At 39.8% G+C, this 16,040-nt stretch overlaps 1 protein-coding gene across 1 annotated transcript in view; it reads right to left on the reverse strand.

Annotated features, from left to right (window-relative positions):
• Positions 1-16,040, reverse strand: part of LOC140196671 (TBC1 domain family member 14-like) — a 77,392-nt gene that overhangs the window by 37,434 nt on the left and 23,918 nt on the right. Inside the window, exon 3 of the mRNA XM_072256270.1 lies at positions 10,706-10,829. Within this exon, the coding sequence (XP_072112371.1) occupies positions 10,706-10,829 (124 nt within the window). The remainder of the gene's footprint in view (positions 1-10,705; positions 10,830-16,040) is intronic.

Below are 16,040 nucleotides of genomic sequence, written 5' to 3' on the forward strand. Positions count from 1 at the left end.
ATCAAACATATAATTATATACTTTAAAGCAAATCTGAAAATACTTGTTTATTCAACTTAATGTCACAGCTTTAAGGTGTGTTCTTACCATGAAAGCTGGCCTGACAACAATCCAAGGGACAGCAAGAATGAAAAGACTTCATTATATATCTTAAAGCTCAATCTGCTTTTTCTGCAAAGGATACTACAGTACGTCAGGCTTGCTAATTTATCTGTTATGACCTTCTCTCCAAATCCTTACTACTGCATACAGAATATCACTGAGGTCTGCAGTTAACCACCGTCAGTGAAAAGGCTGCAGCCATATTAATCATCTGCAGAGTGCAAACACCCAATCAGTTTTCTCAGACTCCTCTATTATGCCTTAGTAGCAAATCACTGATGCAGCTGGGCAGGAACAAGTTTCGAATTGAATTAGTCATGGCCTCCCAGGTTTATAAACAATTACTCAGGTTGCACTGCAGCACAGCAAAGGATGAAGCTAAAATATGAACTACTGAACAAACAGCCAAATTACCAGTTAAGGAATCTTCTGGAGATTGTGATAAACAATTTTAAAAATCAGAAATCAGGTTTATTATCACTGGCATGTGTCATGACTTGGTAGCAGCAATTCAACATAATACATACTACAGAAGAAAAAATACATAAATCAATTACAGTGTAAGTATATTGAATAGATTAAAAATAGTGCACAAACAGAAATAATATATATTAAAAAAGTGAGGTAGTGTTCACGAGTTCAATGCCCATTTAGGAATTGGATGGCAGAGGGGAAGAAGCTGTTTCTGAATCGCCAAGTATGTGCCTTCAGGATTCTGTACCTCCTACCTGATGGTAACAATGAGAAAAACGGCAATGAGAGCATCCTGACTGGCTACATCACTGCAGGACTCTTCAGAGAGTGGTGTGGACAACCCAATTCTATAGTTGTGATTCAGGACATTTACAAGGACAGGTGTGTAAAAAGGGCCTCTAGGATCATTGGGGTCCCAAGCCACCCCAGCCACAATACCACAGCATAAAAGCCAGGACCAACAGACTCCGGGATAGCTTCTTCCACCAGGCCATCAGACTGATAAACTCATGCTGACTTGAGTGTATTTCTATGTTACATTGACTGTTCTATTTATTATAAATTACCCTGACTGCACATTGCACATTTAGATAGAGATGCAATGTAAAGATTTTTACTCAGCTATGCGAAGAATGTGTCAATTTAATTCAAGCTCTGCGTACTGGAGGTCCTTAATAATGGAAGGTGCCTTTCTGAGACACCACTCCTTGATGTCCTGGGTACTTAATAGGCTAGTAACCAAGATGGAGCTGGCTAAATTTACGATCCTCTGCAGCTTCTTTTGGTCCTGTGCAGTAGCACCCGCCCCCCCCAATACTAAACAGTGATGCAGCCTGTCAGAATGCTCTCCATGGTACACCTATAGAAGTTTTTGAATGTTATTGTTGACAAAGCAAATCTCTTCAAACTCCTAATGAGGTATGGTTGCTGTCTTGCCTTCTTTATAGCTGCATCAATATGTTGGGACCAGATTAGGTCCTCAGAGACCTTGACACGCAGGAATTTGAAACTACTCACTCTCTCCACTTCTGATCCCTCTGAGGATTGGTACGTGTTCCTTTGTCTTACCATTCTTGAAATCCACAATCAGCTCTTTCATCTTACTGACGTTGAGTGCAAGGTTGTTGCTACAACATCACTCCACCAGTTGGCATATCTCGCTCCTGTATGCTCACTCGTCTCCATCTGAGATTCTACCAACAATGGTTGTATCATCAGCAAATTTATAGATGGTATTTAAGCTATGCCTGGCCACACAGTCATAGGTATATAGGGAGTAGAGCAGTGAGCGAAGCACCCACCCGTGAGATGCACCAGTGTTGGTCGTCAGTGAGGAGGAGATATTATCACCAATGCACACAGATTGTGGCTTACGGTTAGGAAGTTGAGGATCCAATTGCAGAGGGAGGGACAGAGGCCCAGGTTCCACAATTTCTCAATCAGGGTTGTGGGAATGATGGTGTTAAATGCTGAGCTATAGTTGATGAACAGCATCCTGACATAGGTGTTTGTATTGTCCAGGTGGTCTAAGGCCGTGTGAACAGCCACTGAGGTCGCGTCTGTCATTGACCCATCAGGTGTGACAGAATCAGAGGGACAAGAGGGGGAGGTGTTGCATTGCTTGTCAGAGAAAATATTACAGCGGTGCTCTGGCAGGATAGATTAGAGGGCTCGTCTAGGGAGGCTATTTGGGTGGAATTGAGGAATGGGAAAGGTGTAGGGACACTTATAGGGCTGTATTATAGACCACCTAATGAGCGAGAAGTGGAGGAGAAAATTTGTAAGGAGATAGCAGATATTTGTAGCAAGCACAAGGTTGTGATTGTGGGAGATTTTAATTTTCCACACATAGACTGGGAAGCCCATACTGTAAAAGTGCTGGATGGTTTGGAGTTTGTAAAATATGTGCAGGATAGTTTTTTTGCAGCAATACATAGAGGTACCAACTAGAGAAGGGGCAGTGTTGGATCTCCTGTTAGGAGGTATGTGCTGGGGAGCACTTCGGGTCCAGTGATCACAATGCCATTAGTTTCAGTATAATTATGGAGAAGGATGGGTCTGGACCGAGGGTTGAGATTTTTGATTGGAGAAAGGCTAACTTTGAGGAGATGCGAAAGGATTTAGAAGGAGTGGATTGGGACAATTTGTTCTATGGGAAGGACGTAATAGAGAAATGGAGGTCATTTAAAGGTGAAATTTTGAGGGTACAGAATCCTTATGTTCCTGTTCGGCTGAAAGGAAAGGTTAAAAGTTTGAGAGAGCCATGGTTTTCAAGGGATATTGGAAACTTGGTTCAGAAAAAGAGAGATATCTATAATAAATATAGGCAGCATGGAGAAAATGAGATGCTCGAGGAATATAAAGAATGTAAAAAGAATCTTAAGAAAGAAATTAGGAAAGCTAAAAGAAGACATGAGATTGCTTTGGCAAGTAAGGTGAAAATAAATCTAAAGGCTTTCTGCAGTTATATTCAGTTATACAGTTCTACAGCAAAAGGATAGTGAGGGATAAAATTGGTCCCTTAGAGGATCAGAGTGGACAGCTATGTGTGGAACCAAAAGAGATGGGGGAGATTTTGAACAATTTCTTTTCTTCAGTATTCACTAAGGAGAAGGATATTGAATTGTGTAAGGTAAGGGAAACAGATAGGGAAGTTATGGAAACTATGATGATTAAAGAAGAGGAAGTACTGGCGGTTTTATGGAATATAAAAGTGAGTAAGTCTCCGGGTCCTGACAGGATATTCCCTCGGACCTTGAGGGAAGTTAGGGTAGAAATAGCAGGGGCTCTGACAGAAATAATTCAAATGTCATTAGAAACGGGAATGGTGCCAGAGGATTGGCGTATTGCTCATGTTGTTCCATTGTTTAAAATAGATAGATAGATATACTTTATTAATCCCGAGGGAAATTTGGTTTCGTTACAGCCATACCAACCAAGAATAGAGCGTAAATATAGCAATACAAAAACCATCAACAGTCAAACAACGAAATGCAAACTATGCCAGATGGAAAATAAATCCAGGACCAGTCTATTGGCTCAGGGTGTCTGACCCTCCCCGGGAGGAGCTGCACGTTCAATGGCCACAGGCAGGAACGACCTCCCGTGCCGCCAAGTATTGTATCACTGTGGAATGTGGCCGAAGTCCAACAGTAAAAAGTTCAATATCCAGTCTGCAAACACGTTCCTCGATCGTAATATGCCCCGGATTGCACCATCTGTTGTTAACCAGATCAGTAAGCACCCAATTCCTTTACGCTTACTGCTCCCAGTGCACTTCCGGTCAGCCAGAACAGTATTACCCACTGAACTCCTCTTCTCCATAAGTCTCTGTTGTCTCGACCCAGTCCTCGTTCCTCGGCTTTGTGATCCCCCTCTGCATCCTCTGTGTGTTTTCCTCCGGATTTCAGCAGGGGTGTCCGCCGCTCTGCTCGCTAAACCAGCCGGCATTAGCTGGTTTCTGGAATACACAATGCGACCTTGCTTCTAAGGGTTCTAAGAGTAAACCTGGCAATTATTGGCCTGTGAGTTTGATGTCAGTGGTGGGTAAGTTGATGGAAAGTATTCTTAGAGATGGCATACGTAATCATCTGGATAGACAGGGTCCGATTAGGAACAGTCAACATGGATTTGTGCGTGGAAAGTCATGTTTGACAAATCTTATTGAATTTTTTGAAGAGGTTACTAGGAAAGTTGACAAGGGTAAAATGGTGGACGTTGTCTATATGGACTTCAGTTAGGCCTTTGACAAGGTTCCACCCGGAAGGTTAGTTAGAAAAGTTCAATCATTAGGTATTAATATTGAAGTAGTAAAAGGGATTCAGCAGTGGCTGGATGGGAAACGCCAGAGAGCAGTGGCGGATAACTGTTTGTCAGATTGGAGGCCGGTGACTAGTGGTGTGCCTCAGGGATCTGTACTGGGTCCAATGTTGTTTGTCATATATATTAATGATCTGGATGATGGGGTGGTAAATTGGATTAGTAAGTATGCAGATGATACTGAGGTGGCATTGTGGATAATGAAGTAGGTTTTCAAAGCTTGCAGAGAGATTTAGGCCAGTTAGAAGAGTGGGCTGAAAGATGGCAGATGGAGTTTAATGCTGATAAATGTGAGGTGCTACATTTTGGTAGGACTAATCAAAATAGCACATACATGGTAAATGGTAGGGCACTAAAGAATGCAGTAGAACAGAGGGATCTAGGAATAATGGTGCATAGTTCCCTGAAGGTGGAATCTCATGTGGATAGGGTGGTGAAGAAAGCTTTTGGTATGCTGGCCTTTATAAATCAGAGCATTGAGTATAGGAATTGGGATGTAATGTTAAAATTGTACAAGGCATTGGTGAGGCCAAATTTGGAGTATTGTGTACAGTTCTGGTCACCGAATTATAGGAAAGATGTCAACAAAATAGAGAGAGTACAGAGAAGATTTACTAGAATGTTACCTGGGTTTCAGCACCCAAGTTACAGAGAAAGGTTGAACAAGTTGAGTCTTTATTCTTTGGAACGTAGAAGGTTGAGGGGGGACTTAATAGAGGTATTTAAAATTATGAGGGGGAATAGAGTTGACGCGGATAGGCTTTTTCCATTGAGAGTGGGGGAGATTCAAACAAGAGAACATGAGTTGAGTGTTAGGGGGCAGAAGTTTAGGGGTAACATGAGGGGGAACTTCTTTACTCAGAGAGTGGTAGCTGTGTGAAACAAGCTTCCAGCAGAAGTGGTAGAGGCAGGTTTGACATTGTCATTTAAAGTAAAATTGGATAGCTATATGGACAGGAAAGGAATGGAGGGTTATGGGCTGAGTGCAGGTTGGTGGGACTAGGTGAGAGTAAGTGTTCGGCATGGACTAGAAGGGCCGAGATGGCCTGTTTCTGTGCTGTAGATGTTATATGGTTATTGTAGCAATAGACAAATTGCAATGGGTCCAGGTCCTTGCTGAGGCAGAAGTTGAGTCTAGTTATGACCAGCCTCTCAAAGCATTTCATCACATTAGACGTAAGTGCTACTGGGCAATAGTCATTAAGGCAGCTCACATTATTCTTCTTAGGCGCTGGTAGAATTGTTGCCTTTTTGAAGCAAATGGGAACAATAAGAGGTTGAAAATGTCCTTGAATACGCCCACTAGTTAGTTAGCACAAGTTCTCAGAGCCTTACCAGGTACTCCACCGGGTTTCAGGTCTCTCAAACTTTTCCCAAAAATAAAAATAAGTTGTGGAAACCAAATCAAATTTTATACAGATCAGTATAAGGTACTTTGTAAATCATTCGTTGTGTCTCTGAAAGGTAAATAGACAAATACATGCAATTGATGCTATTTAAAAACTGTTCGCTCTAAGCCAGCCACACAAGTGCATGAGACTGACACTAGTTAGAAAGTATTCAGCCATAGTCTTCTGTCCAATTAACTGGCATAGTACCCTAAATAACTAAGTGAACCCCGGCTATTTTCTTGATTAGATTTTGTTCTTTCTGAGCTGCCCCAATTAAATGATAGCATAATTAACTGGAATCCACTGTACATTGAAGCAACCTGAATTTTTAAACCCATTGACAATTGTACCTGATTTTTTTTTGCATCATTCAACCAAATTTTATTCAAAATACTCCCCCCCCACCTTACCAAATATTGTACGTATACACCATTCAACCTGTGAATCCACTTTACTACCTTCCCCAAGGATAGGCTATAGAAATTACCCTAAAACTCATTAAGCTTCTCTTCCATCTTCAACCTTGGTTTAACATTTCCTACCAGCAAATCCATAGGACATGCAAATACTGTAGTCCATAGTGTTCCAAGTATCAATAACTTCATTCAATAATACAGTCGAGACTTAATATTATTCAGGCAGGTGGAGCTCATCAGCCTTGGATGGCAGCCCGCCTAGGAGAAGGAAAACTCTGGTCTTTAACCTATGCTGCTTTGCGGCCCTACCAACCCATAGGAAAGGCTTCGGGAGTAAACTCAGAGGAAGAAATACGGAGCTGGAGTCCCAAAGGCAGTTTGATGCTCTTTACAATTTCGCTCTGACAACCACTGCAACGACACTGGTGCCATGCTGAATCGGCGCTTGCCCTTCCCTTAGACTACATCAGTGACGTGAAGAGAAGGAATCTGCTGCATAGACAACAGTTTCCCGCCCAGGCTTGCGCCTTGGAGAGGCCACAGTCATCCAGAAGCGCAAACCCATGATCCCCTGGGATCGACGGCTGCCTACTCAAGAGACTTGTACACAAGTGGTCTACATTCCAAGTTATTCATTCATATTCTCTTTTGGAAAATAATTTCATGCCTCACATTTCCTTCACAATTCGGCCGTGCAAACTTTGGAGTTGATGACTATAGATACAGATTATTCCTTCACGTTACTTTCAACTCATTTTGTAAAAATCCATGACATACTGAACTCCACCAACACCATCCAACCCCTTAATCATGTGGCAAAGAATCTTTGACAACAGCCTCTATCTGATTGGCTGAGTGTGGGATTGAGGTGCATGGCATAAAGGAAAGAGGGTTTTACATACATTTTTGGCTAGATTTAGTAGGATTTCTGTTGAGACTCTGGAAGAGACTAAAATAACATTCAAAAAAAGAGCATATCAATTTTTAAATCAAATATTTGTATAATTAAATACTGAAAAGTTAATTCTAAAACTAGAAGTTCTTAGATGTGCAACTAGAAAAATAAATAGCAGCAAGATTAAAAAAGCAAAATTAGAAGCTTTTCATACGGGGCAGGTAAGGAGATAAGGTGAGAGGGGGGAATGGTGAGGGGGGAGGCATTACCAGAAGTTCGAGAAATTGATGTTCATGCCATCAGGTTGGAAGCTACCCAGATGCAATACAAGTTGTTGCTTCTCCAACTTGAGTGTGGCCTTATCGCAGCAGTAGAGGAGGCCATGGATGGACATATCGGAATGGGAATGGGAAGTGGCATTAAAATGAACGGCCACTGGCAGATCCCGCTTTCTCTGGCGGACGGAGCATAGGTGCTCAGCGAAGCAGTCTCCCAATCTATGTCAAACCTCACCGACATACAGGAGGCCACACTGGGAGCACCAGATGCAGTTGATGACCCCAACAGACTCACAGGTGAAGTGCCGTTGCACATCATCAAAACCACACCATCCGCACCATGAAATATGGCAGTGGCTACATCATGCTGCTTCACTGCATCAGCCCCTGGAAGATTTGTGAAGGTAGGAGGGCAAAATGAATGCAGCAAAATACATGGAAATCCTGATGCAGTCTGCAAGACAACTGCGACTTGGGAGAAGATAGGTTTTCCAGCAAAACAATGACCCCAAACATAAAGCCAAAGATACATAAGAATGGCTTAAAAACAAAGTTAGTCATAGTCATACTTTATTGATCCCGGGGGAAATTGGTTTTCATTACAGTTGCACCATAAATAATTAAATAGTAATAATAAAATCATAAATAGTTAAATAGTAATATGTAGATTATGCCAGGAAATAAGTCCAGGACCAGCCTATTGGCTCAGGGTGTCTGACCCTCCAAGGGAGAAGTTGTAAAGTTTGATGGCTACAGGCAGAAATGACTTCCTATGACGCTCTGTGTTGCATCTCGGTAGAATGAGTCTCTGGCTGAATGTCCTCCTGTGCCCAACCAGTTAACGTCCTGGAATGGCCAAATCAGAGTCCAGACCTCAATCCAATTAAGAATTTGTGCTGGACTTGAAAAGACCTGTTCACTCATGATCCTCATGCAATCCTACAGAGCGTGAGCAGTCTTGAAAAGAAGAATGGGGGAAAGTTACAGTGTCCAGATGTGCTGAGCTGATGGAGACCTACTCACACAGACTCAAAGCTGTAATTGCTGCCAAAGGTACATCTATTAACTACTGACATGAGGGTGGTGAATATTTATGCAATTGTGTTGTGTTTTATATTTGCAATTAATTTAGATCACTTTGTGGAGATTTGCTTTCACTTTGACATGAAAGAGTATTTTCCTGTGAATCAGTGTCAACAAATAAGCTAAATTGAATCCACTGTGATTCAATGTTGTAAAATAATAAAACATGAAAACTTCCAAGGAGGGTGAATACTTTTTACAGGCACTGTAATTCTATCAGGGCAGTGGAATATCTGACACTAGATTTCTAGTGCCTCTTTTCCTTGAACCATAATATCCCTGCACAACATTAATTTGATTTCATGTTAAGCTCCCAATTTCACCTGTAATACAAACAGACTGCATGCAGTTTACTTCCTCATACCTGAATTTCTCCAACTCAGTGAAGCAATTCAGCATGCATAATTTCAAAGCACAATATAGATACTGTTTCAATACAAAATATTTTCATCCTAATGACGAGCTAGATTTACCACTATTAAGATGGAATTCACTATTTTGCAGTGGTTGATATAGGAACAGCAAAATAAAATATTATACCTCAAGTTTCCACACCTTTATTATCTAGGAATGAGCTGTGTTGCATGAAGTCCACAGCAAAATATAACCAGCAAAATTGTCCTCTAGGAACTTGGAACATTTTCTGTAAACAAGAATCAATCTAGAAAGACTTTGTTACCTGTGTAATTGCTTTTTCAATAAATGAAAAGGTTACAGTTTGTTAATGGTGATTATCAGAGAGCCATACTGAGAATTCACAGCACAATAATGACTTCAGTTAAATTCATGCAACACTTGGGTTTCTTTGTTTTCACTCCAAGATGTCAACCCTACATCAAATGTCAACCCCTCTTTTACTCCCTGTACACCCATCACTGTATCGCCACCCACAACTCCAATCTGCTAGTTAAATATGCCAACGACACTAGATTGATTGGCCTTATCTCAAACAATAACGATGTGGCCTACAGGGAAAAAGTCATCTCTCTAACACAGTGGTGACAAGAAAACAATCTCTCCCTCAATGTTGCAAAAACAAAGGAGCTGGTTGTGGATTACAGGAGGAATGGAGACGGGCTAACCCCTATTGACATCAATGGATCTGGGGTTGAGAGGGTAAACAGTTTCAAGTTCCTCGGCATCCACATCACGGAGAACTTCACGTGGTCTGTACACACCAGCTGTGTGGTGAAGAAGGCACAACAGCACCTCTTTCACCTCAGACGGTTGAAGAAGTTTGATATGGGCCCTCAAATCCTATAACTTTCTGCAGGGGCACAATTGACAGCACCGTGACTGGCTGCATCAATGCCTAGTATGGAAACTGTACCTCCCTTAATCGCAGGACTCTACAGAGTGGTGCGGACAGCCCAGCGCATCTGCAGTTGTGAACTTCCCATGATTCACGACATTTACAATGACAGGTGTGTAAAAAGGGCACATAGGATCATTGGGGACCCAAACCATCCCAACCACAATCTATTCCAGCTGCTACCATCTGGGAAGTGGTACCGCAGCATAAAATCCAGGGCCAACAGGCTCCAGGACAGCTTCTTCCACCAGGCCATCAGACTGATGAACTCACGCTGATTTGAGTGTACGCTATATTACATTGACTGTTCTATTATAAATTATTATAAATTACTATGATTGCACATTTAGATGGAGACGTAAAGATTTTTACTCCTCATGTGAAGGATGCAAGAAATAAAGTCAATTCATTAATTCTTAGGCAGAACAAAATTCTTTATGTTAAAATAGCGCCACATTAAATCAGATTTCATCCTAAAGAAGAAACAATGCAGTATCCATTTGTGCTATAAATAACTCTCACCACCTTTTAATAATTACTTAATATATCCTGGAAAACAGGGAAATTTTTACTTCCTTCATTAAAATCCCAGGTAATTATCACAAATAACAGGTCCATATACATTTCAACCATAATGATCTTTCTGCAAGTGATAAACATGGAAAAACTGAGACCAAAAGGAATATTTATATCATACAAAGCAACACACATAAAATGCTGGAGAACTTCAGCAGGCCAGGCTATGGAAAAGAGTAAACAATCAACTTTTCTGGCCAAGACCCTTCATCACAACTCTATAGATGCTCCCTGCCCTGCTGAGTTCCTCCAGCATTTTGTGTGTGTAGCTTTGCAGATTTTCTCATGTTTGTGATTTATGTCATACAATTTATTTTCAAAATCAGGGCATGGATAATGATTCTGAATATCACCAATACCTGCTGAATCTTCTTAGAATCTTTAAGAGGGCTTTCCTTGGCAGGCATTCTCCCAAATAATTTCCAGCTTGGAGCATTCTGCTCTAATGGTACGGAATCTTTGAGTTTCTTCGCAAACAGATTCCTGAAAAAGTAAAACCAAACAGCTATTAACTGGAATTTTCTCTATTTCTAAAGTGTGTCGAGCATACTGTTTGAGAATTACTACTCCATAGAGCAAGGGTTCCCAACCTGGAGTCCACCGACCCCTTGGTTGATGATAGGCATCTATGGCATAAAAAAGGTTGGGAACGCCTGCCACAGAGGATAAAAATCCCATTAACATCATACCATTCAGAAGCTCTGCATATTAAAAATATGGCCCTCCTGCTTATGGAACACCACCGGCAAATTCATTCAAAAGGCAATTGCTTAGCATTCACAAAGTACAAAAAAATCAAGTAAGTTCCTGGTGCTGAAAATCTGAAATCAAAAACCAGAACATGGTTGAACTACACCATGGTTTATTTAATATCATAGAGAGAAAACAGATTAAAATTATAACATATTACATCAAGCAGGATTTGCAATAAAGAAATTAAATAAAACAAGCCAGGCAGCAATCAGAGAGAGGAATAGAGTTAATCATTCAGGTCAATGATGCTAAAAACACTGCTCCACTGATGTCTGATCTGCTGAGTATTTCCAGTATTTTGAGGGGTTTTTTTTAAGTAAAATTTTCATTTATCAACTATTTGTATTCATTGAAGAGAAATCAAACTGCATGAAAAGAGATTCCAACTGCTTACATTTGACATCTGTTACTCTTGGCAGTGTCTAATTTACTTTAGTAGATCAATCCAGTTTGCTTTTATCAACTATATCTACTTTCTGGTCAGAACAGACTTACCAAAAGATTCAGACTCAGAAATAACAACAATTCAATAGTTTATAACAGATTATTTATGCATGGAATGTGCATACATCATCAACCACCATTACCAGCAGTCTAGAAAATGAAATAGATTCCAACGTCGCATGCTTTGAGGGGGAGGGGGTGGGGAATGTCGACTCAGACCACGAGAGGCCAGCGTCAGGCATTTTCATGCCTTATAAGGCGCAGATTAGAATGTGCAATGTGTGGTTAAGTGCCTTGCTCAAGGACACAAACACGCTGCCACAGCTGAGGCTCGAACTAGCCACCTTCAGATCACTAGACGAATGCCTTAACCACTTGGCCACGTGCCCAACATGCTTTAATTCATTACAAATGTTTCTACTTTTAAATGGGTGCATGAAGTAGTTTATACTATCTTTGGCACAATTTGCAACATTTTTCATCTGTCAAAAAATCATGTTTATTTTAGCAGATACCAATTCAGAGAACAGAGGATGATACTGAGTTATACTTAATTTTGATTGAAATAGCTTCACATTGTAGTGAAATTTTGTTCTTTACTAGAAAACTTTGTGAATGTGATTTGATGACTATCAGTGCATGCCAATTACTCGAACAATGATGTAGATTACCACTAGAAAAATCAATGGAAACAGGAACATTATCTCATATCTTGAAACATTCCACCATTAAAAGAATGCTTTTAAATAAATATTGATAAAGGAACTAAAATTTCAAATACATTGGATTATACTGTTGACCAATGAAAACCATAAACAAATCCATTACTCTGTTAACTTGTACTGTTATCTCAAATGTATTGTTTTGTTAATCTATTGCCATATTTATAAACTATTTTGAGAATAGTTTCCTAAGGCAGGACACCAGGTATTCTTGGCAGTACATACGAGATGTAGAAGTACTTTTTTTAAAAAAAAACAAAGAGCAGATCTATAAACCAACATTCAATAATAGCTACAACTAGCATTTATATACTTACGGAATCACATGAGAGTTCAATTCAACTTATTTTGGTGTTGTTATATAAGAAAAGTAGCACACAATTAGCACACAATAAGATGTCACAAACAACATGATCAGATACAAGTATACACTGTTGGTTGAGAGAAATATCATCCAGAATTTGCATTTCGTGCTGAAACAAGAGCATACTTCACCAGTCTTAAAAGAAAATTTCAAACAAATCTGAAAAATGGATCTTGAAAACTCAAAACACAGGTAAACAGGTTGACGAGGAACACTTATGACATGCTTGCCTTTGCCAGTTGAGGTACTAAGTACAGAGCTGGTACGTCATGTTGTAGCTATGCAAAATACTGTGTGCATGCGTCTGGTTGCCCCATGACTGGAAAGATGTATTTAAGATATAGCTTGCAGAAAAAAAAATTCACAGGGATGTTGGCTGGATTGGGGGGCTTGAGTTACCAGGAGAGAATGGATAGATTGGGTTCAAGGAAGTGCAACTGTGCAAAGAAGGTTGAGACGTGACTTGATAAAATTAAGAGGGATATAGACAGGGAAGGCAGCAAATGTCTGTTGCCCATGGTTTTCCAGTTCTAAATCTAGAAGGCATTGGATTAAGGAGTGAGGGAGAAAGCTCAGAAGTTCTGTGGGGTAGAGGTATCTGGAATGAACGGCCAAAGATGATGGTGGAGACAGGAACAGTAGCAATAAGGGGCCCTGGACACAAACTTGATGATCAGGTCATAAAGGACTATTAAATTTATGCAGACAAGTGAGATTAGTACAGGCAGGCATCATGGTCAACATAGACAATAGGGTCAAAGGCCTGTTTCTATACCACACAACTACCTACTGCCCTCAGCCTTGTGAGACAATAAACACGGCTTGGTACAAGTTCAAAAAGTACTTCTGATGGGCAAACTCACCCAGTCGGCTAATCAACCGTATTTTTGTGTACACACAGCACCCGAGGAAACTGAGGTTTTAAACATGACACAATGTTGTTTGGATTGGAAAATCTCTTAAATATACAGACTAAAACATTAATGTTTTCAAATATCATGCCTTATTCTAAAATGATAAAATGTGAGTATTGAGTTTTACGTCCGAAATGTTTGCTGACCAGTCATGACAGTTTAATATGGCACTAAAGTTGATATAGACGTCAAGCAATTAAAAAGATTTCCAGCATATTTGGAAGAGGAAGCTATGCATAAATGCAGATCAATTCAGCTAAATTTCCCTTGGCCACAGTGGAGAATGTTAGCAACAGTGCAGTCTGTATGCGATGAGCACTGAAGAGATTTGGGATTTTTGTATTCATGTGACATGTTGGTGCAGCAATTAACGTTGCCACCTGCTACCTCCAGGGAGAAGGGTTCGATTCTATTCTTGTGTGGAGCTTACACTGCAACTAGATCTCATAAAGACATGCTGGTAAGTTACCCAGTAGTGTTGGCTATAGGCAGAAAAAAAAAGAATGGACTTGTGCGAGTTGCGAGGGTTCTGAGAAATGAGGGTGACAGGAATTAATTTAATAGGATTGGTACCTTAACAGCCTACTGGACCAGATGGGCAGAGCAGCCTCCTAAAATATTGTTCTAAGCATGAAATAAGATCTCCCAAATTCTGTGAATTGCACAAACTAATGATAATGTTAATGAATGTTGATAATTTCAACTTTATTATCACTGCAATACAAGACGAGAGAAATGCCCACGTTCTTCTTTGAACAGTCATTGGATGTAGACCTCCATATTATGCCTCAGTCAAAGATCTTTGCACATGACTGCAGTCAAAATATCTCTTCTTCCCCACAGTGCTCCTCACTGCCATACAGTATATTCTAATTTTCTGTTGCATTCAATTGGCTCATTCAAATTAAGAGCAAATTTCAAACTGCAATATTTATACGTTAAAAGTATATCCTTATTATCCTTTCAACTATGTTTCAACAGGAGGAAATACAAACTATATTTTGAGTGTAGGCACAATGTCACATGACATTATAAAACCATCTGTGTGAAACAAACAGACTTAGATTCAAAGCAGCAGATTTCAGCCCAGGAATCACTGAATATAATTTTATTAAAAACCTTCAGGAAATACAATTTATAGTTTACTTTTAGCTTTTATGAAAAGCCCCATAGTGAGTATGAAAACAGCATTCAGTCATGTACAACATAACTGGGCATAAAGTTCCAAATTGAATGAAGTTAGCATTTAATACTATCCAATTATTTATTTCAATCCTATCTGTGAAAGATTCCCCTGTCCAATTAAACAACTTAAATGTGCCTTTAAAGCTTAAAAATGCATCTCAATTTTACTCCAAGACTGCCTTAACATATTTTAAGATCTTCCCAGCAATGGAACGGCAGATAGAAGAAAATTAGGTTGAAGCAGTTCAACTACAATATATGCATTCTCAGTTAATATTTCCTGACCAACAAAAATCCCACTGGTTCTTCTATCAGAATTTAATGGGGAAATGTGCACTATGCATTTACAAAATATTCCTGATCAAAAATATTAAACACGGGACAGTTAGACCTGAAATAATCATCTACATCTTGCCTTGCCAGCAAACAGTAATAGTACAGTGGACAAGCTCAAGGAGGGACGGATTGCAGTCAAATCTTCACACAATTTTTTTTAAAAGGGTAAAAGCAATTCACAATTATTAAATTATTAAATTCCAAGCTAAAATTCTAAAATTAGCATTAGTTCTTTACCATAAATCTCAAATACTGGGAGACTGGAGGCTTTCTAGGATGTATCAATTCTCTAAATCGAGGAGACTGGATTTACCAATGCCTAAATGTAAAAGCTAGCAATAAAAGCCAAGCTTAGTTAACAGCTGCCAACACAAACCATGCACTTTCAGAGAAGGAAGCTGCATATTAAATTAATTTCCTGCAAGAACTCTATCTTAACACTACAGTTTTACAAACAACAAGTGCTGTCAACTAAAAGGCAGCTAATCTAAAGGCACATAAGCAGGTCATTTTATTTACTAGAGTGAACAGTGGCCCATTCATAAAGGCATGTCAATGTTCTGATCACACTGCCATACAGCAGTACTGAAAATTGTCTAACAAACTGTGGGTTGCTGTATCAATTCTGATGGAGTTACTATAATTCCATCTTTGTTTTCTGTTTCTGATAACGGTATTACAGTACATTTATTTTAAGCATATTTATACATAAACAATTCTTAAGTGATACTGCAGAGATGATTTGAATAGTTAATTTTTCTTCCAACAATTCTGCTTACTCCACAGAAGCATTTTATTTTATTTATTTTTATTTAGAGATATGGTGTGGAACAGGCCCTCTGGCCAATGAGCCACATTGCCCAGCAAATCACCTATTTCACACTAGCCTAATCACGGGACAATGTACAATAACCAATTAACCTACTAACTGATACATCTTTGGACTGTGGGAAGAAACACACACTGTCATGGGGAA

The sequence above is a fragment of the Mobula birostris genome, chromosome 4, assembly GCF_030028105.1.
Source record: "Mobula birostris isolate sMobBir1 chromosome 4, sMobBir1.hap1, whole genome shotgun sequence".
NCBI classification, from domain to species: Eukaryota; Metazoa; Chordata; class Chondrichthyes; order Myliobatiformes; family Myliobatidae; genus Mobula; species Mobula birostris.